Source organism: Pelecanus crispus, chromosome 3 (assembly GCF_030463565.1).
Source record: "Pelecanus crispus isolate bPelCri1 chromosome 3, bPelCri1.pri, whole genome shotgun sequence".
NCBI classification, from domain to species: Eukaryota; Metazoa; Chordata; class Aves; order Pelecaniformes; family Pelecanidae; genus Pelecanus; species Pelecanus crispus.
In genome coordinates, this window is record NC_134645.1 from 51,451,395 (window position 1) to 51,473,625 (window position 22,231).

General features: G+C 37.4%; 1 protein-coding gene across 1 annotated transcript in view; it reads right to left on the reverse strand.

Moving 5' to 3' along the window:
* The window catches only part of SMOC2 (SPARC related modular calcium binding 2), a 146,086-nt gene that overhangs the window by 61,356 nt on the left and 62,499 nt on the right, over positions 1–22,231 (reverse strand). The window contains exons 5-7 of the mRNA XM_075707679.1: positions 14,714–14,761; positions 10,257–10,340; positions 9,356–9,430 (exon numbers count right to left, since the gene is read on the reverse strand). Of these exons, the coding sequence (XP_075563794.1) occupies positions 9,356–9,430; positions 10,257–10,340; positions 14,714–14,761 (207 nt within the window). The remainder of the gene's footprint in view (positions 1–9,355; positions 9,431–10,256; positions 10,341–14,713; positions 14,762–22,231) is intronic.

The window sequence follows — 22,231 nt, forward strand, 5'->3', positions numbered from 1 at the left end:
GCGAAACTTAAAATTTGGTTTTCTTAACACTAGCACTTTCAAGAGTTTTTATCAGCTCACAGATGAAGACATAAGGAGTTCTTAACCTTGCAAAATGTTGGAGAGAGATTGGTGGATATCCTTGGAGTGATGGAGTAACTTTCTTCACCATCTATATTCCAAACAGGGTTTCTTCTTGTTCAAGAGCATAATCACCAATTTACTGAAGTTTTAAAAATATGAGTCTCAGACCTCTCTGACATTGCAGGTATTTCTTTCATTTTGTAATATATTTTTTTACTGGCTTGACCTCAAGAGTAGTATTGGATTCTTAGTATTTCAGAAAAAAACAGGACAATTGTTTAGATGCCAGTTTGCAAATTTAGATGCCTAATTCTATATGCTCACACTTGACCTGGGCCTCTTGCCCAAGAAAGTGCATCAGAATCAAGAAAAATTTTGCCTTTACTGTATTAACAAAGATATGCAAATGTTACTATCTACGCACATTGCTTTTAGGGTTGTTAGCTGGGAGGGGGTGGGCAGGGAAGGGAAGGCATCTCTGCATGGTACATGAATATTTTCTCCTAACTATCAGGTCATTGGGATGACGATGGAAGGCCTGGAAGCTCTTACTGTCAACCCTGCTAACTTCTAATTGCCTCCAAAATTTGAAAGACCTATGTTCTCTATACCACCCAGCAATCATAGTATAGACATAGCCAGATCCATACTATCTTGACTGGAAGATTTATCTATTTCCCAGAAAGATTATGTCTTTATATATAACCCAGTCCAATATGTTTCTGCGCATTAACATGATTTACATGATTTTTTTTGCATCTACCATTAAAATATAGACTGTTAGCCTGACATCCCTCTTAGGATTAATGAAGCTTATTGATGCTGTCATGATTATGCAATCTGATGTCTGGTAAACTGTAGAAAGCTACGGGTAGGTGGAGGAGTGCATGTCTAAAAACTAAAGGAGAACTTCAAGCAGGACTGTTGTGTCATTTACTTGCTGCAGAAAGTAATGTGATATAATTAAAAATAGTCAGGAAAGATTACTATCTTTTGGCATCAAATTTTAACACATGCAGTAAAATAGAAATTATCAACGTTGCATAAAACAGATCTTTTTTTTTTTCTTTTTTTCTTCTTTTTTTTTTCCCCACAGTGGGGGTCCAATAAAACCTTGGAACATCCTGAGCATAAAGAACATCAATTGGATGTAAAGCAGAACTCCATTTTTTTAACGGTTTAGGATGGGAGGATCTTCCCTTGTAGTGGGAAGAAAAAACTGGAAATGTCAGTGCTTGATCTTTATAAAGATTTTGAACTAAAATGTAAAATTAAAATTCAAATAAATGGAAATGCTTGTGAAAAGGATTATTAAAGATAGGACAGTACTATAATAAGCATGACCCAGCAGCCTGCAAATGAAGAATGTATCATAATATACAAGCACTGTGGGGAGGTCTGGAAAGTTTTATCTTCTTGGAAGAAGCTGAAAGAACTGAAAGAAAACTGTAGTTTTCCTTTACCAATTTAGGACAGGCAAGGCAAGGCGAGGCAAGAGGCCCAAAGAGTATGAAGAGTGATTTTCTTCACAGGTGAAGAGGGTGGTGAGTACTGTTCTCTCTTTGTCTAATAGCTAAATCAAGACTAGGATATCAGTAAAAATTGCTACTGAAAAGTAAGACAAAGTTCTCTATTAGGAACTAAGTCAACCACTTACTGATTGGCCCTAATGGTGTGAACAATCAGTAGTTTCAAACCCACCAGTTTTTCAGCTGCCAAGGAGTATCTTGAAACCAGTATTCTAAAAGAATACTACTTTGAAACTATTTCTGAAACAGAAAAATAACAAAAAATGGAAGAGGAGAACTACCTCCTACTCTTCAAAATATTTAAAAATAAAACAGTAGGGGATATAACAAGATGTGACAGTGCTTCACACATGTCCCTCCCCCACAGTTCTTAACTATGCTGGTTTTATAGTAAAATACAAATCTCAAATTATAGTTCACTCCAAATAATTGAGTTCATTCAGGAAATCTAAAGGGAGCATTTAGTGAATTAACAACCAGAGCCATTCCAAAGAGTCTGAAGAGGCCATAAGACTGTTGGCCTGGAAGCTTCCAGTCCTCCTCTGTATCAGCTTTTCTTACTTAACTTCCTCACAATGTTTTCTCTTTATCTTCCATGCACAACTTGCTGCAATAATAGGCCAAACAACAAATATTCTACCAGCTGATGTCTTCTAGCACCCACAAATTTTACAAGGCCCAAAATCCAGATCTGTGGCCATCACAAAACATTCAGACTTCAGCTATAGATGTCATAAAAAAAATGCTAGTGCCTTTTCTTGTGTAGGGAACTGACCTGCAGATGAGTCCAACCTACAAAGTTCACATTAAAAATATCTGGATTTGAGCTTGTCCAAAATTTGGCAGAGACTGACTGCCCATCTGTAATAGACTGTGCTCCCATTGACAGAATCCTTGTGTGGACTTAACAGCCAATTTATATGTTTGAAGAGTCATTTCAAATTAATAGTTCTGCCTTCTACTTTCCTTTCATGTATTGAATTGATGTTCTTAGGGCTCAGTTCAATGGCACTTCAGGTACTCTGGACTATCAAACTGACATGCCAGAACATCACAGACTTCCAGCAGGCTGTCATATCTCCTAGCCCATGCAGATATCAGATACCCTAAGCCATATGAAGGCACAAGATGCCTGTATTTCAGCAACTTATTCCCATGCTCTTGGTTTTTCCAGCTACAGCTAATGGCTGTATTTACAACACAAGTTTGGGAATGTAAATCCTATCTTTGGGTGTGGCTGATACCTCACCAATTGTTGGAAGGAAACACTGTCTTTAGGGCTGAAATTAGGTAATAATGAGGGAAAAAAACACTGTTTTTCCTATGTAATTCAGTAATTTGAAATTAATGAACCACTCCTATTCAGGCTATTTTCCTATGCAAATCTACTTTATATATTCAGTTAAACCCAATTTCTGAGTGTCCAATATAGGTGTAATCCATTTAGAGTGAGTAGGACCCTTTGGACATAATGTGCACATTCTGCTCTAAAGTCCTCACCTGCTCCTCATTTAATGCTGAATACAAGCAAATTTGAGAATAGAAGATTGGCCAGGGTTCTGCAGGCCAATACACAACTTACTAGGAATCCCTGTTTTAAAATGGAGGCAACAAGCTTTTAGAACACTTTTTCCCCCCTCTTCCCTGTGTTCTTTTGTCGGTTTGTTATATCCATTTTGATTTCTGTCTGATATAACTGGTTTCATATCTCAAATCTTCACATTGCAAAATAAGCATAATTCAAAATAGTTCTAGAAAACTTCTAATTAATTTGTAATAAATATGTAACTGGGAACATGCGACTGGATCTTATTTTTTTCTTGCTATCTCACACATCTTCAACTGCATGTAATTTATCTTCAGTCAATGTTAAAAGCAACATCTGGAAAATGCAACAATTAATGAGAATAAATACAAAGTCACTGAGCTGTTACTCATTTTCCTGTCTGTAAGTTACTCATTTTCCTATGCTTAGAGAGGAACAGCTCTTCGAATTGATGTGATTGGGCAGACACACAAACTCTTACGTTTATTTCCTTTGAAAGAAAATGCTACTTTTGTTTTTTCATGAAGGCTTTTTTAACTTCAGGGCTGAGTTTTGCCAGGATAGGCATAGCAGGAGGACATTAACCAGCTTCAGTTTGAAATGAACGTGAGCATTGGAGTATGGAACAAGGTTTGTCTTGGTCCTTTGTAAGAAGGTGACTTTCAGGGAATAATCAGTGCACAGGAATCCCACTGAAACAATTAGCTCTGAGAAACAAAACTAAGCAATCTGACAACCAACATAGTTTCCATGTGAGAAAAACTTCTATGTACAAATACTTTAAATCAGTCAGATGACAAGGCGATAAAAACTGCATTCAAATCTTAGAATGTCACTCTGTCACATTCGTCAGTCTCACTGGTAGACTTTGCCAACAGGTTCAGACTACACGGACATATAAATGCAAGCTGTTTGGTATAGATACAGACACATAATTGCTGGATACATTATCACTTTACATTCCCTATTTCAGTGTATTAAGAAAGTATTCACAGTAGACGTTATACTGACTGTTTTCATTTGCAGTCAGTCTATACTACATTACTGTATGTGCACGTCAGTGTTCTCCCAGATGGTGTTTTGAGAATGAAACTCCTGTTGGACTGAGTCCTCTGGGGCTAATTGATAACATCTTGTAACAGATTTTTAAAGCCTTGAAACTGATGGTCTGTAGTAAAATGGCAGCAATAAAACACTACTCTGTTGTGTCAGAAAATTAAATAAAAAGCTATGTGTTCCTTTCATGTGCGCACAGCCAAATCCAAAAATGAAACTGAAGATGATTCTACATTACCAGAATATCCAGGTACAGTGGCTGAAATCTGGGCACTCCTGAAGTCACTAAAGCCGTAGTTTGAAGAGGCAATGAATTCTGATTTAGGATTCTCCGTTCTGGATGAAAAATGTCATGATCACATGATCCACTACTTTTTGCATAGATGTGTCAAGAATTTTGACAGCCTGACCCTGCCTCATCAGGCTTTATGCCAGAACAGGGTTTCCTCTGGGCTGACCCTATTTTATGCTGGATCATGTATGGCTTGTCCTCTAGCACCTGCTTAAAGCATATAAGCCTAAAGCTGGCAGAAAGCATGAAGCTGGCACAAGCACTACATCATGTGTCTGTGTCTGATCCAGATGAAATGTGAACTACTGGGTGAACTAGTAGCACATAGTCAGAGTATGAATGGCTGCTCAACCGCTGTCTGGGAGTTCTGCCATTGACTGACAGGGGCCCTAAATGTCTACCCACACATTTCATGTGTTTAAAATTTAACACATGAATCAAAGTCTAGTTCAGTGAAGTACCAAGAAATGCAACAACTTCTTCCTGTCTTCTATTTTGCCAGTCATACTGGATTATCAACAAAACAAACACGTTTTTCAATCACTTTACAATGCTCATTAAATGAACTACACAACTGATCAATGAACATATAAATCATTAGTGTTAACAATACCACACTATTCAATCTTTAAGGAAACAGAATAAAAAATTATTAATAATAAGAGAATAGAACTGAATAGTAAATACATGAAAATGTCCTGTGTCTTAGCCAATGAGACGTTCTTTGACCCTGGCTCTTTTAACTTGAATTATATTATCACCAGAATCTCTAAAGACCTTAAGCACATATGTAAGTATATTCCAGATTATGGAGGACTTTTTGCATCCTGCATTTGCAAAATTAATGAAATTTTATACTGACTGTTATTTATTCTCATTTGTGTGGTGTACAAATTGCACTTAGAAATTACTCAGTACCTTAACAATTTTTTTGAACATTAACAATATTGTCAGTGAAACTCACCCTACTTATTTTTCATGAAAGTGCTCCCACAACAAACTATTAAAAAAATTTGGCTTTCAGATTCAAGCTAACAAAATGAATCCTAAACTTCACTGGCCACTGTGAAAAGGATTAAACTACCTTTCCTTTGTCTATACTTAAACTCAAAAAATGGCATACACCCTCTGAAAAATGTTGCACTTGGTTCCCAAGAATCCCGCAGGGATATAAACTGCTGGTAGAGCACATGTAGCAAGGAGAACCTAAGAGATCTACACTCCAACCTGAGCTCTCCTCAGAGAACTGCATTTTCCATGTTATGTGATGGGAAAGTATCTGCGCTGTCACATAGTGTTGTCCACCCACACCAAGGCTGCACCTAGCCCTGAAGCTACAGTAACTGGCAACGGCTGAGGACACAGTCCAAAATATCCAGTTTCTTCAAGGCAAAAAACTTTCTGTCCTCTGGTCTTTACAAAACATAAAAGCTCTAAAAGAATACTACCTGGATTTTAAACTGATACTGGGGTGGGATAAAGTTCATCTAAAGCACAGATATCTTCATATAGGCTAGAGAGCTAAACTAGTCACGGCACTCAGTAAGGTCCAGTTATCTAGTTAGCTGGCCAAGGGCAGGTGTCAGCTTTATGATGAGGTGGGCTGCTCTCTAGGCTCCACTGACCACACTGACTGCATCTCCACAAACTACAGCAGGAGTTTAGACACTGAGTTCACATACAGACAGCAGCATGTAGGCTGCCACATTTTGATGTCTTAATCAGAACCCATACAGTTCAGTGTTTTCAATGCATTTCTGTTGATTTTTGATAGCTGTTGCTATAATTATTTTTTGTCAGTCTGTAGCAAACCCACAATATTTTCTGTGAAAGGGAGGAAGAATTGAGGAGTGCGGGGGTAAAAAGAAATCCAGAGGAAACAAAAAATTCACAAAATACTTGCAAAGGCACCAAGGCATATGTAGTGTATGTATAAAACATAATCTTAGCAAACACTATGTTATTTTAGCAACGGGATGCATACTTTTTTTCTAATTCTGGAAAGAAAAAGTATTTTAGAATTTTTTGAAAATCATCTTCAACATACAAAAAGAGCTAAAATAGAGATGTTTCTACCCAAATCCACTACTCTAAACAGAGCTATTATTACATGACCCGATGTTGATGGGGTTTTTGCCAGCAGTAGCATTTTGTCGTCAAAAGCTGATAGGTTAAATACCACTCTACAAATGCCTTTAGTGAGCAGCAAGGGCTTATTTCTCTGAACCAACAAAAAGAATATGCCCTAGAAGTCATTACAGAGCATGAATATAATGAATATATAATCCAGTGATTTCATGCCCTGCATCTGTAAGTCTCCCAAATGGCATTACTCTGTGCTAAATTAATTTAGGCTGATTTAATCAAATGAAAGTACTGGATAACTAATATAAACTAGAATTTTCTGAGCCATTATTTTCTATCTTCCAAAACCTAAAAGCTTATGCTGATTTTACTGGCTAATTGTAACATTATTAGCATTATGATTATTTTTCTTTACTTATTTTCTACAGGCAGGGTTAGGTCATAGCGTTATTTGCACCTGAAGAATTTCTTTGAAACCACTTGGGTTACTATAGAGCAACAAACGAAAATTTAGCCCATTATCAATAAACTGGATTTCATCTTTGGTTTTATAAACACAGTTCATATGCAGACATAAATTCTCCTCATTTTACTCAGACAAATACATTTCAATAAGCTTTCTGGTGTTTCTATGACCAAGTCTGAATCAGAGTTTGCTAAGCAAACTGAGTAAAGAAGACATCTGTATTTATGCCTTATATTAAACCCTGGGTGTCCAAAGGTGGTTAGTTTACAATGCAGTGGATTCAGTCACGAGGTCCTTCCTATTCTGTACACATAGCAGCCTAGAGTCCATTCTCCATGGATGGTCCCAAAAGCCTTGGCACCACTCCAAGAGGTAATAAAAGGAAAATCTAACCCTTCAAGACCTTAAAAGACCTGTTTACAGAATATCAGCGAGGCCCAGCCATCAAAACAACTTACAAATATACAGTCACTGGCACACATATTTTTGGAGTCTGGAAGAGAGATACTGCCCAGAACAACTGGTGAAGACACTGGTTTTAGCACCTAGATTCATCTTGATTGATTATGTTGTATTACATACACAAGAGAAGTTAGAGCAGAGAGAGCAGTGGTCCTTTCTGGCGCATCAGGTACACCTACAAATTAAAGCAAAACTGGCTATGTAGTGTCTGCTGACTTACTTCTGCTAGTCTGGGTATGGCACCACAGACTGTAGGATGTGCTAGCCCTCCAGAGATCCCCCGCACATAGTACAGTTGTGAGAAAGTCTTGTTAGCAAATCCAACACAATCATCCTTTTGATGTTAATGTACCATGGGCTAGCAATCATAAGACAGGTAGACTACGTTTCTGGTTTCTCTTCCTTTGTAAATATGTCTTTAGATGGACAGGAGGTTACAAATTTCCAGTAATAAACCCAACTTTTCTTGGGTGTTTTTCTAATTTGTCTGTGTGTGTGTGTGTGTTGAAGCTTTGGCTTCCAGCAGCTGCACTGCAAACTCAAGAATTCTTACTTAAGATCTAGTCTCTAGCACTGTAAAAATTAAATAAACACTCCTAAAAGTGACATATTTCTATACATGTATTTTACACAACAGAAATCCCAAAGGAATTCTGTTCTTGCTAACACTGACTACACAAATGAGAAAATAAATCTCCAGCACAGAAAGTGTTTGCTTCAAACTCTTGTTTACACTCTGTTTAAGGTCCTTTCCTTAAGTGCCTGCTGGAGCATCAAAGAGAGGAAAAAGCATTAATAATTATTGCTTTGATGTTAAAAATAGCTTATATAAAGGAATCTGTAAACCTCTTAGTAAGAATATGTCTGTCTGTCTCTCTTATAGTGATTGCTTGTCTTTTTAAAACCTTTTGGGCCTCAATTCAGTAAAATACTTAAGCACAGTACTTAATGTAAAGCACAACCTCAGTTTTCACTGGATCTGAAGTGTGCTTTTGGGTGATTTACTGAGTCATAGCCTGTATAATTAATGTTTCCTTTCAAATTAAACATTTTTCCAGAGAAGAAGAAACCAGGAAGCTCAAGAAGATTCTCTAAAGTTTATTCCACTGAAAGGAAGGAACAGTGAGGAAGGCATCAAAACTTATAGTCCACCAAAGCACTGAATGTATCTGAATATTTTAGTCTTAGGACATTCGCCTGACACTCCTAGTCCAGGTTTACAAAGCTCAATTCTTAAGAGTGGTGGAAAAAAGTAAAGCCAAAATTCAACAATTATAAAAAAAGCAACATAATTAATTCACACTAATTGGCAATCAGTCTGTAAGTAGCAGATGAGTGATGTAGCAAACAGCAGGTAACACTGTCTTTCCAATTTCCCGTTACCTGACAGCTGTTTTCTGATGGGAGATTGCTTCTTTTCAGGTTTGCCTCCTAAGATTTACCACCAAACATATGTAACCCACACTGTCATTTTTCAAGCACCTTCTTGCTACACATCACCCAAAAAAAAAGAAAATACAAGTAGATAACAAAGAGGCAGAGAATTAAAGAGGATGCAAAAAATAAATGTCAGATTCACTCACAGCTGCAAACACATGTGAGCCAGAGACCTTAGTGGAGTAATGTCAATTTACACCTAGTAAATCCTGGACAAAAATATTTCCATATAAAAGGACCATATGACATATGAGCCTACAAAATCATCACAATGCAAATCACTAAGTTGCTATCATATGATGAGAGTGGAAGCATTATGGTTATTAAAACGTCTTTCATTTAGATGGCTTCAGTTACAACAAGGCTTAATGCATGTCTTCACAGGAGCTTTGCAAAGTAAGGACAACACAAATTCTTACCTGAGCTTTTATTGGTTTTGTTTTGTCTACTCTTTACTTGCTCAGTCCATAATGTAGGATAACGAGAAGCTATATCTAGAAAAAAACCAACAGAACAAATTTTGTAAATGTTACCATTTTTTTTTAAAGTTACTATCAGCTGAATAGTAAGTGGTTAGTTTTAGAGATACATGGATCTAAAAAAGAAAAGGGCACATTCTTTTCTATTAGGACAGTTAAAATCTTTATTCATGTAAAGGCATGAATAGTTTGTTCCTTATCCCATTCTTATAAAAAGTTGAAATAAATATTTTTTGTTATAGTGTGTATATATAATAAAGACTAAAATTATGTTTAATCAGAATAAAAATCTCCCAGTACAGACCCAAAATATGTAATAACTTCTGATCAGATTCTGTGAGATTTGCAGTGAGTGGTAAGGCAGCCACAATATAGGACTATCACTGCATGTAGGCCTTGAGCTTTCCATTTACAGAGGACTGAACTTCCCCAGAGGCAAATAAGTGTGACAAAATATCGACCTTAACATTACTAGGCAATATGCTGAGGACAGTATTTACCCTTTAACTTCCTTATTTGGCCATACAGTTTTAATCTGCGCTCTGGCTCAAGTTTATAACCTCTCTCTGCCCTGAGTAGTGACAATTAAAATTGCTAATGTCAGACTCCAAAGCTACAGCGTCACCTCAAAGCTATCACATGAAATTCATTGCTTGTAAGTAAAGACTCTATTGTGTTTGTTGTCTTTATCTGGAAAGAGGTACAGATGCTTTCAATTTCTTGCAATTACTTGCAACTGCTCCAGCAGTTGCCCTAACTCTAAAGTAGCATTTGACGTTGTGAGATACAGTCCATACTGCATAGTTCAGTACCACTCTGTTAAATTCCTTTTGATGCTCACCTTCTTCATCACCTTGAGGCTGAGTCTCCAGTGCGGGAGCTGAGGCATCATCTGAATTCAGAATGGAAAAGATTTGCAAGGAGACTACAATTATGAGAGTAAGCTAAATAAGTGTACATACGTGATTGATACTAATGATTTGCACATAGCCCCGGCCGGTAAACAAACAATAATTTAAGCATTATTTATAGGTACTACACAGCATAGATATATTACATCTACAGACTAGGGATTATAAGTGGATGGCTTTTGAGGTTATGGCCAGTGAAACGATTGCAGGGTCTTTGATGAGGCATGAAGTGATCAGGTCGCTCCGTGGACAGTAAATCCTTCATTTTGAATGCTGTACATTGATACCTATAGATTATAACTGATCAAATCAGCATTTCTAAAGAAGTAATTACATAAATGTATAGAAAGGGTAAGACCTGTGAAAGCAAAAGCAGTCTGGGCCAAATGAGTGGCTGCAGATACATTGACACCTTAAAATGAAAAGAAAGTTTCTTTCGGCACAGCAGGATCTATTTAAGAGTCAGGCTGATTTTATAAGCAAGATTCACAGACTAAAGAACGAGAATATTGTTTGTGTAATTCTTATCCTCCAGTCAGCCATCTCCATCCTTCCACTACCAACTGTTACTGCAAGAAAAGAGGGAGCAAAATTTACAGAAATGGTAAGAAGATGCGGGTAATTTTAGGTTCAGTAAAACACAGTGGAAGAAGTGCTGGAAAAGAAAAATTCAAGATGAAAAATTATTTGTTAGCATTCTGTAAGAAAGAGCAGTACCCAAAGGCCTATCTTTACCTTATTAAGTTTTTGTTATTTAAACTTATTTCAGATATTGGTTAAATATAACTTAGTAGGCCTTGCTAGTACATATTTTCCAGTCATTGCTGTTTCCTGTAGCATGGAGCTAACTCCAAGACCAAGATGTCCCGCAGTAAACAGCAACTTTCATGTAAGGGTTTTATTAGGATTTGTTGCAGTTTCACAACTGGATCTCAGACCAACATAGTTTCCAGATTCTTTTCCTGGCATTTTCATAGGAACTAGAACTGAAGGTAATGAGAAGCTTCCTCTTGCATGTGGCTCTACCAGGGTAACAGCAGCTTTAAGGTTAACACAATACTTGTTTCCATTTCTTCTTGCTACTGCAATTCAAAACAGCCACCTCCTGTTCTCTTTGTTGTCACCATCACAGGTTTTTTTGGAAATCTTTATTGTCTTTATGCAAATCAAGCAGAGGATTTGGAGGCACTCTGACCTTCACTGCTCGAGGCCACAGCGTAGTTCACAGCAAATACAGATACCAAGTAAATACTGATAGCAGGTAAAATCAAATTTGCAGCCACAGAACACTAACCTCCATGCTTTTTACAAAACCAAAGCAACAGCAATAGAAACAGCAAAGAAATATTTTCACTGCAAAATGTTTTAACCAAAGCATAAGGAGACTTCTTTTAAGAGTGCTCATTCTTCATGTCCATGCAATGACAAGATACTTTGCTCCAATGTCATAACAGACTGTCACTTCTCATTAGTTTTTCTGGCATTCTTGTGGTGTCCTCTGGGTGGTGGAATAAGACCATCGATTAATTTCAAAGAGCCATCAAGTATCCTAGTGTACTGAGAATCAAGACATACATTTAGATCATCAATCAGTATGTGATTCAGAAAACCCAGAATTTCAGAGGGTATTTCAAGGTAGGTAAATATTACCAAGAGCCTAGTCAGAAACTTGATTTTGGGTTTAAATGACATTTTCCTAATCATCTTTTTGTACACTATTTCAGTTTGTGACATATTTGATTTTATGTTATTACCTGAAATTCAGATATAATGCTGCAACTTTAGCAATTATCAGTCCAAACAAAACTAGCCTCTTAACTTTGTTCAAGCAGCATTTAAAAGTTGTTTTTTTTTTTTTAAAAGAAAAAATCAACAGATGTTTAACGGTTGAGTAATAAAACTGGCCTCACATCCCCTCCACACAAAAGAAAGAAAGAGGTTTGGTTTTGGTTATCAATGAATCAAACATTTGGAACAGGATATCTGTATAATCTAAAAGGTATCCACTTCACTCCAGAACTGGAGGATATACAACAGCTCCTGAGCTGCCCTTAATCTGTAGGAAGACACCCACATTTCTTTTCTGTTTGCACTCTGTCAGGTACATCATCTTTCCATAAAAACCTTTTGTGTTAAGAATGAAGAGGCATGTGACATTTCATCGTTAAAACAACATTCAATAGAGAGTCACAACCATAGAGCAGTTCATCTTCATGTTAATTGGATATCTTACAGGTTAACTTCACAAGTCTTCCTGGCGGCTGCATACATACCAGTGCATATGTGCATACATTTAAAGAGAAACCATTCTGTTTTCTACCAGAGTTCAGTCACCAAGAACATAGTCCTGCAGTCAGCTAAGAATCAGAAAAAAAGGGATGTGATCCCATATCTGACACCTGTGCTTTTCAGATAGTCTGAATATTTGCTTGGATAGAGGAGGGAACTGGGGGACCGGGGAAGATACATTATTGATTATCTTTTAAGCTTTGTTCCTGTTCGATATAATGTGCAAATTTGTGAATGGAGCTCCTGGCCTCCAAAGTCTGCAGCTGGAAATTTTCTTTCAGTATTGGAACAGCTGGAGAAAGTGGACTGCACAACTGCAACAGATATGGCCTGCCAGGTGATCTCCTGTGAGTCTGTGTGGGACATCTTGGATAAGAGGCTATCTCAGGCTAAGTCTGTGCTGTCTCTTGATTAGAGTCCTCAAGACCACACTTGGAGGTCTGGAGCATGTCCTCTGCGGCATTGAGAACGTGGTGAACCTACCTAAGCTTGCTGGGTTACAATACGGGCAGGTACCCCCATGCAGGCACCCCTGGTTATTCCACAGGAACATGCAGAGGAAAGATGAGCAGGGAGTTTTATGGTTATTTTGAAAACTACTGCTGTGCCCTTTCAAGCTGAGCTACAAAATATTTTTACTACACTGACCGTGAAGCCAAAGCACAGCTCTTTAATTCAGACAGCTGATCCTGTTCACTACTCTGTGATGGTCTCTAAATAGGTTGTGATGTCTCTGACAACATTACTTTAAATAAAGCATACAGCAGCAACTGGCTGGAAGAAGGGTCGGGAGATGAAGTTAGCAGCATCTGAGAAGAGCCAGGGACCACCTGGGAACCAGGTCAGTGGCCCTTTGTGCTGCAGGCTTGCACTGGAGAATAAAAACAGGGCATGAGTAAAATGCAACCATGTCACTTTAGACACGAATATATGTGATGCGATGGGAGACTTGATAAGTTGTGTTCATTTAAGCTCCTTGTTCTATGATTGTTCATTCAGGGTTCAGCAGCTCAGCCGCCACAGTCACAAACAAAAATGAAGGATTCCAGATCAGTTTTATATATGGGATAGTTCATTCAGTTCAAAGCTAAAAATGAAAGTCCTGATCTAAAGCAAATGGATAACTTAAGGTTAGTGGAACCCACAGTTTGTCTGGAAATACATGAAGGAAAAATTTTTCAGTACTTTGTAATTATTAGCCTTTAAAGAAGAACTGATTTTCTTAACCTAACAGCACACATGTTGGCCATACTACAATGCTGCAAAAGTTCCTGTAAAAAAATATTTCAGTTATATTTACAGTGGACCAAACTGACAGTCATTAACGTTAGCACAAATATAAGTAACTTCTTTAAAATTAATTTATGCCACTGTAACTGACAGCGACATTCAGTACATTATTTTCAGCTGAATTTAGAATTCTTTTAAGTGTTTGGAGAGTGTAAGCTTTAATTTTGTTTAAACCATAGACATCTCCCTCATTTAAATCTACCAGCTTTGTTGGAGTCACATCGGATTTTGTCCTGCCAACAAGATATACACCATGATCTATCTCTAACAACAACCATCTGGCCATGAATGCAAGCCATCAGATGAATTAATCACAATATAGAGCAAAGTGCTGGGTCCAAGATGACTCAAGCACTGATTGCTATAGAAATAAAGTGAGGACTCCAGTTGCTGAGATTTTGAGGCTGGAGAATGCTGCCTTTATCAAACAGACAGAATAATCTGTCCTCCAGGGCAAGCAAACAGTATGGGAAAATATTTCAGAGTATAGCTATAGGAAAAAAAGTTATTTTCCAAACAACACAGAATAGCTAAGTCTGTAGGGCTGAGACTAGAAAAATACAATGTCTATGCATATATAGACAAATACATGCATACCTACTTATATACATTTGTACTCATAAGTTTACTAAATATCTACAATACAGACATAAAATGAATAGCATGTATGCATGTATACATATTATATATGCATATATAATACATGATGAATATATAATGATTATTTAAACCTATGGAAAATTACAGTGGTGTATCCCACAGCGATTTAAAGGCCATTTTCCATTTAAAGGCCAACTGAGATATTTACCTGTTTTTCCTGCACCTTCTCGTTGTGGCAGCTTCTCACTCACTGAACCTGCAATTGGAAAAAGGAATTAACCAGAAAAATATTATTTTCACTTTTAATATGTTTTCTAAGTAACACAATTCAGCTTTAATGATCCATTTTTGTTTATTACAGCAATAAATATCAGCAAATTCTTCCCTTGCAAACCAAAGATTTTAGCTTTGCCTGACTTCTGCATTTGTATACTATTGATTTACTGTCAGATGCTACTTGGCCACTGCAGGACCTGAGAAAGAGATAACATTAAACACTACATGGACACAAGTGCAAGAACACCCTCACATGCTGCAGAGTCACCATCTCCCTTCCCCACTGACCCAGCGAGGACAGGTCCTGCAATAAGATGCATCGCCCCGGCGCTGCTTCCTCGCCGTTCATTGGGTAGGGCAGCACCCTTCCTACACACGGAGCCTTGCCCATGCACCTCAGCTGCTCTGTGGGGCTTCTTCAGCCTCTAGCCCCATCCCGATTAAAAAATCTGAGCCCAGCTCAGATTAAAAACTGCCCCTTTCTGCTTTAAATACCTCATACAAGGCCCTCCAGAAACCCTATGCTAGTGTGGAAAAGTGTGAGTGTTGGGGGAGGCAGGGACAGTGCCTAATTCTGAGTCTGAGCCTGAACTGGTTGCAGGAGATGTCCTCAGAGCTGTGGCTCTTACGAAAGCAGACAGCAGTGGTGGGAAAGGAGTTAAGAAGTTCACAGGAGGTGAGTTTTAACAGCTTATTCTACCAGACTGGGCTCCAACCCAACCCAGCATCCAGTCTCGATTTCAAGAAATGGAGAATCTGCTGGTTTTCTTAGTAGTTTTTACAGGACGTAGTTGTCCTTAGGGTTTAAAATAGAAATACTTCCTTATTTCTTGTTTATGTCTCATTATTACAACCATCTGTATGATTCTAACTTCTAGCCGCTTCTCATCAACATATCTATCTCTGCTGCATTAAAAAACACTTTTAAATGTGGTAGCTTTGTCTCTGAAGAGCCACATGGAGTGATCAAAAATTAAAAAGCATGTCTACCAATTCTTACCACATCGTCTCTTCTTACATATACCTGTTTTAATGAAAAAAAAAAAAAAACCAAAACCCAAAACCCCATATCTGGGAGACGCTCAGAAATGTGTGAAATAATTTGGTTGCCTTAATTTTCTTATTTCCTTCTGGAATAACTAAATACCTTTGGTTTAAAACAAACAAACAAACAAGAACCCCAAACCTTGCAGCACAATAAATCTGTTCTAAAAGGACAATTTAAATAAGAGAACCCATTAAATCACAGGCCTTGTTTACCATGCTGAACTGATGGTTACTTCAGCATGAAGTTTAGACACAGGAGTCTGGCAGAGGGAAGAAAACCAACATCACAAATCTGGCATGCTGATTTTAAAGCCTCCATAAAACACTGCATGGCAATGCAGCCAAGCTGGTGTTACCTTCTGAAGGATTCAGCTTTTAATACAGCTTTTATACATCCATATAAAAATATTCTAGTTTAGACTTGTTTCCTTTTTTGGTGGTAGTGTATTTTTATTGTATCATGTTTGAATCACCAGAAACTCAATATACTCAGTGATCCATCAGTATTAATTCAGACAGGAAAAATAAAACCATTATCACTGTAGGAATTATATCCAAGGGTGTTTGGGACAGCTTGCTCTAAATACATGGCAATACTGATCTGTGTTGTCCACTCTGAAGAGGAGGCAGATTGTTGCATTTATGCTAGCCGAAGCCAGAAGATCTGAGCTTTTTGGTACTTGGCTTGAATTTGATAAGAGGCTCAGCTTGAACTCAAATAAGATGTTCCAGTTTTAGGAAGTACTGCATACAAAATTACAGGTTTTTCTAATTGCACTAAATACCAGTGATCCAGTCTTTCCTCAAATTTCATCCAGTTACAATTAACTCTGTAGTTTCTCAATTTAATTTTGATGCACAAGAGTATAATAATAATTCTCTTGCAAATACAGAGATTTTAAGTCTGACTCTCATCCACACTAAAGTGTTTTACACCAATTTGTGAGTAGAAATGAGGTCTCAGCATGGGGAATGTGTACGATGAACTGCCACTGGTAGCCCCTTTGCACTAAAAAGAGTGTTAAGTAAAGCCTCAGTTTGACACCAGTGTTGTCTGTCTATATACATTCAGAACCACTATTATAAATTAAACTTAAAATTCAGTTTACACCCAAGTAATTTAACACATTGGTGAAATTTATATAATATTTCACATCTTAAACCAAAAGCAGAAAAATCTTTCCAGATTTCATTAACACCAAGATACCTTCAGATTACTCCAGCTGTATGTGAAATGGTGAGAAATAATGACTACATGATATTCATGTACAGCCAGGGAGAACTGAATTCTTTTTTATATGCTTTGCTTTTTTTTACCCTAAATTTTGATGGAAAATTGATGGATGGAGGAAGAGAGTGGCATTTACAAAGGCTAATTTTATCATAGTGAATCTAATTTCACTATAAAATTAGATGAATGCTAGGAAAATTAGGTTCACTGGGTTAATATTTATTTTTTTAATAGTCTTAGGAAGCTAACAAATATATTCACAGAATTTCCTACAAAGGGAAATCTGCATCCTTCACATAGTTTCACCCGAAATTTTCAATTTATGCAGCAGAAACTTTTCTTGTTGTCTCCAAGCTGGAGGTAAGGAGGGGTTATTGAGCTTGTATCAGTTTTTTCTACAATTTTCTAAATATATTTGAGGTAGAATCACTTCTAGCTTACGTAGTGACAGGAAGTTGTATTTGCAAGTTTTTAGGAAATTGTATCTTCAATACTCACAATGAATGTTCACATTTTCAGCTAGGCAAGAAATAGAAATAGCAATTTATAACTTATCTAAAAGTTAGGCAATACAATCAGCTTCTAAGTTTTCAGTGCACTGTAAACAACTGAATCACCACATAAAAATACTTATGGGAGAGAGCAAGGAGATATATTAGGTTCAGCAGCATTTTAACAAGAAGAATTTAGTACCATTCTAGCTTGTATCTTTCCTTAGCCATCTATACATTTACGGTTTTGATGAATTAAAAAAAAAATGCAGAAATACACCTTAGTTTATTGCAAAACCCACAATTCTGCCCGGTCTCAGCCTAACAGCTTCTGAGGCACAATAAATCTTCCAAGGAATTTGATGCGAGTTTTGTGGTTTGTGATTTTAGCATATCCATGTCTATAGTTCTGATCATATGCAACTGGGCTTTAAAGGAGAACATGAAAGTCTACTATTATCCAGTTTAGATAATGATTTCTGATCTCCTGCTAAAGAATATTTGCTATGTAATCACTGAATGAAAATATCAAGAAACAGGACAGTAAACTTCCCATGCTGTTCTATATTTCACATATGCATGTATCTGACTGTGTATTTGTAGGGAAAGTACTATGTACTGGGACAGAAGAACTAGATAATTCATGGATGAATATTTTTCCCAGCTAATAAAAGCAATATAATGTAAACTAAAAAAGTTCACTGCCTTCCCAAATATATTAATTTTCATCATTGATGATAATACTATACAGACAGGAAGACTTCCGAATTTTTAAAAGTCCTGGCATTTTGGCTTTAAAAGATGATCATGGCATCTTAATTGTAAGGTAGCAAAACTACTTCACAGGATAATAAAACATGTGTCCATACCTCTGCAATCTCACTGGCAGAAGACCGGAAGTGTTAATATGGCATAAAACCCCTACAATAGGTGAACACTGTATTTTCCAATGATAATTTAACACCTGCTTCTCAATTTCTGCCCCATTTCCCAGGACTCCATGCCTGTGGAATTTCTGCAGTTCCCTGCAGTGCTGGTAACAGAGATGGGGAGTTGTAAAAATGTCTTTCTTATGTCTGGTGTTCTTTAGTGAAAGTATTGGGGGACATTCATCATTTTTAAGAAGGTTTCTTTTTAATGCTGTCATGGGAATGTGTTTGATTTACTGTCCTTCTCACCACTGCTCCTGCAACAGTAGAGATTATTTCCATGGAGCGGAATGGCATTTGGAGATTTATCATGTGTGTTTTAGCAGTACCAAGTGTTGGTGTGGGAATAACTGGAAATGATTGAAGAAGAGCCTCTTTCAGGTAAAGATGTAGTAACTGAAGCGAAGGTTTTACATAAATCAGTTGGACAGTCCTGCATTTTTTAATGCTGCTTGTAACCTTCATCTTTCCACACCTTGTGTCTCTAGCAAATAAGACAGCTCCAATAAGAGCAACCAGAACAACACAATGAGCACAAAATTGCTCATACAGCTATTGTAGATACATAAAAAATATACACGTGACACTTTTCTGTCCCAGGACCTGCGATAACTTTAGGAAGCATCACGTTATGCAGCTAACCTATATTAACAGTTAGATAAACTTAGAGGTTGATTGTTTGACCTATCTAATATTGTGATAATGCCAAGTAAAGGTGAAGCACAGATAGGGAATAGAATCGAGAAACCAAACTCCTAACTGCCCATCCTAAATTCTGTTCCATATTTCCATTATTAAAATCCAAGTTCTTCCAGGCTGCCATGCTCTTCTTTCCTATTTCTGGATATTCCCCAAAGTCAAAGGTGGTTCTACTGGGAGAAAATGAAAGGCAAGAAATTATCCCATAATTTAGGAACAGCACAGTTGATTAGACATTTATTCAAACCTTATCTGAAGTTACTGAAGAACTAACCTAGAATTTAAAAGAAACACTGAACATTTTCATTAAAAAGAGAAATTTTCACACATTCCATGGTATCACATTTCCTATAAGAAAATCATTGCAAAAGCATGTTCACAATTGACTCTACCTGCCATCTTGATTGTCTGTGCACGCTCTGCTCTAAAGGGAAAAGGTGGCAAAGGTGATCCTGGGATAAAAAAGTCTGGCACATGCAAACTGAGAAATCTGCATAAATGTCTTTGAAATAACTATAGCATCATGCCTGCAGAATACACAGAAGCAAGTGAAAGAACATAAACATGCTGATGTCAGGATGCCACCGCTGCAGGAGATCTGCCTGCAGTATCAAAAAATAGCAAGGCAATGCCTGCAACAAGGTTAACAAGGACACGATGCATTAGACTGACTGGGGACAATAGTGTTGAAAGAAATGGCATCCCTGAAATACTAGTTAAGACAGGGGTACATCTACTTAACTTCAGTATACCCACCAGTATTTTGATCATAATTCCTGTGCATAGTGGTACTAAAGAAAAAGTGTATAAGAGAATCAATGGTGATCTGGAAAACATCAACAGTCCTGGGGGAAAAAAACCTGTGTTATCCTAAACAGATGGCAATTTTGAAGATATACTGGGAAATGGGAGAGGGGTGCAGTTGTGCTTCAGGCTTTCATTCTGCAATATAAGAGCAAAGATTTGCCTTATTATACCACATAACTTTCTGAGAAAATCTGTAGATGCCTTCTCTGCTGAATGAGATTGTTTCTCCAAGACGTCTTAAAACCGAGGCCTTAGCCACTACTACTGCAAAATACCCTAGCACTTCAAATCTATTTCCAAACTTTGCTGTGGCTGGACTTGTTTCTTGAGGGACAAAGGAGAAGTGGTGAGCAGTAAAACATGAGAGCACTGACACAAGCAGCGGAGGAAATGTGTAGAGATAATCCCAAAGGGTTTCATAACAGTTGGAAAATTACCCACGATCTTCCAGGGAGCAAAATCAGATTGCATCCTCACCTGGGCCCTGGAGCAGTCTATTTACCTCTGAGCTCCTAAATTAAAATCGAGTGCTATTCTCACCTTCTCCTTAGCATTTCTGTAAAACTAACTTCCCTTCCCACTCCTCCAAAAATGAGCTGAAGCAGTCTGGCAGTTTATCTGCTAGGCACATGAATATACCTTTGAGAGGAACTAGGGTTTGGTTCTATGGAGATAGAATAATTCTCGTATTAATCTATTAATTAACCTGGAACTACACTGCAGCTTCTCCTTGACAATACTGAATACAAATAGAAAAAGTGAAAGTACAGTAACTAACTCAGTAACATTTTGAGCCAAACATAATTCCATATGTTGTAACACATCTGCCAAACAATTACTCGTTGAACTTTCAGCACCAACATAACCCCTTTTTCACTGATGTCAGTGAAAGAGAGGAAGCTACAAATTGATATTGCAGAGAAAGCAATGAAGATTTCAGGGAAGCCCGGGCTGTGGACATGCAAAAGCACCTCTATTCAAGAATACATTGAAGCACATAAATGCTATCCTAACCATGTGCCTTCTGAAGATGTGATCCAGTTATAAACAATAAATACATTAAAATGAATGCACATTTTTCTCTATTTTAAGGCTTCTGAACATTTTATATTACTTTTCACACTTGACTGTCATTCTACAGTGACTTTTCAGACTGGATCAAACGGATTAGTCTGAAGAGTACTTCCTGGCTGAAGTTCATCTACAGGCAAGATGCATGGAAGATTCTGCATCTCATTTAAACCAGACAGACCTTAAAAGTGGAATTAAATTTTTATAATTTTTATTGAGGCTTTCTCAGTGTTTTCTTCCTTTCTCCATCTATTTATTAAAAACACCAGTATTGTGCTTGAATGATTGAAGTAGATCAAACCAGGTGAATTCCCTCAAAGGCTCTAATTCACTTTTTTTCAGCTTCATTTATGTTACAGGGTTAGTTTTTAAAGCTATTTGTTCCACTCTGACAGAGAACAGTGCTGCAGCACAAACAAAAATGCAATACATAAGCTCAAGTATTTCTGTGCAATTCTGTCGGCCTCAAGGAAGGTGAATAGCAATTCTGATAACCGTTCATATACTGGGGATTTATATTTATTATCAATGTCAATAAAATAGGGTCAGAAGCAAATTCCTAAAAAACGGTGAACCTGTTAATTGTCCTGATAAAAGATACATGGCAATGAATTTGATTTGCCAATTAAGTTATACAGACAATGATCTCATTTTCTTAATGTTTTGTTTCATTTTTATTTCTCCTCTGGATTTGGTCATTCATGGGATTTGCTGTGGGAGTTCTTTCACTGGGCTATGTTACAAATCAGGACAGTCACACTTCATATTTTGGTGGGGGGGGTCTATACTCTAAATACTTAAAATAGGGAAAAGGCAAAGCCCTCTGAAATTTTTTGCAATGAGTTTACGTGCAAGAGAGTTTCAACAAAAAGAAAGGACTACCTCAGCAAGTCAGTTGCACAGGCTTATATATTAACACTTAAATATCATACAAATAGCCACTACAGAAAACCCCTTCAACAGCTAGATTATAGTACAAATAATGTAGATGGATCATAGAATCACAGGAATGTTTAGGGTGGCAGTGACCTCAGAACTCATGCAGGGCTAGCTTAAAAGCTAGGCCAACTTTCTCAGAGCCTCATCCAGTTGAGTTTTGCAAATCCCCAAGGATGGGGAGCCCACAGCTTCCACCAGCACCTGTTTCTGGGCTGAACCACTCTTCCTGTGAAGAA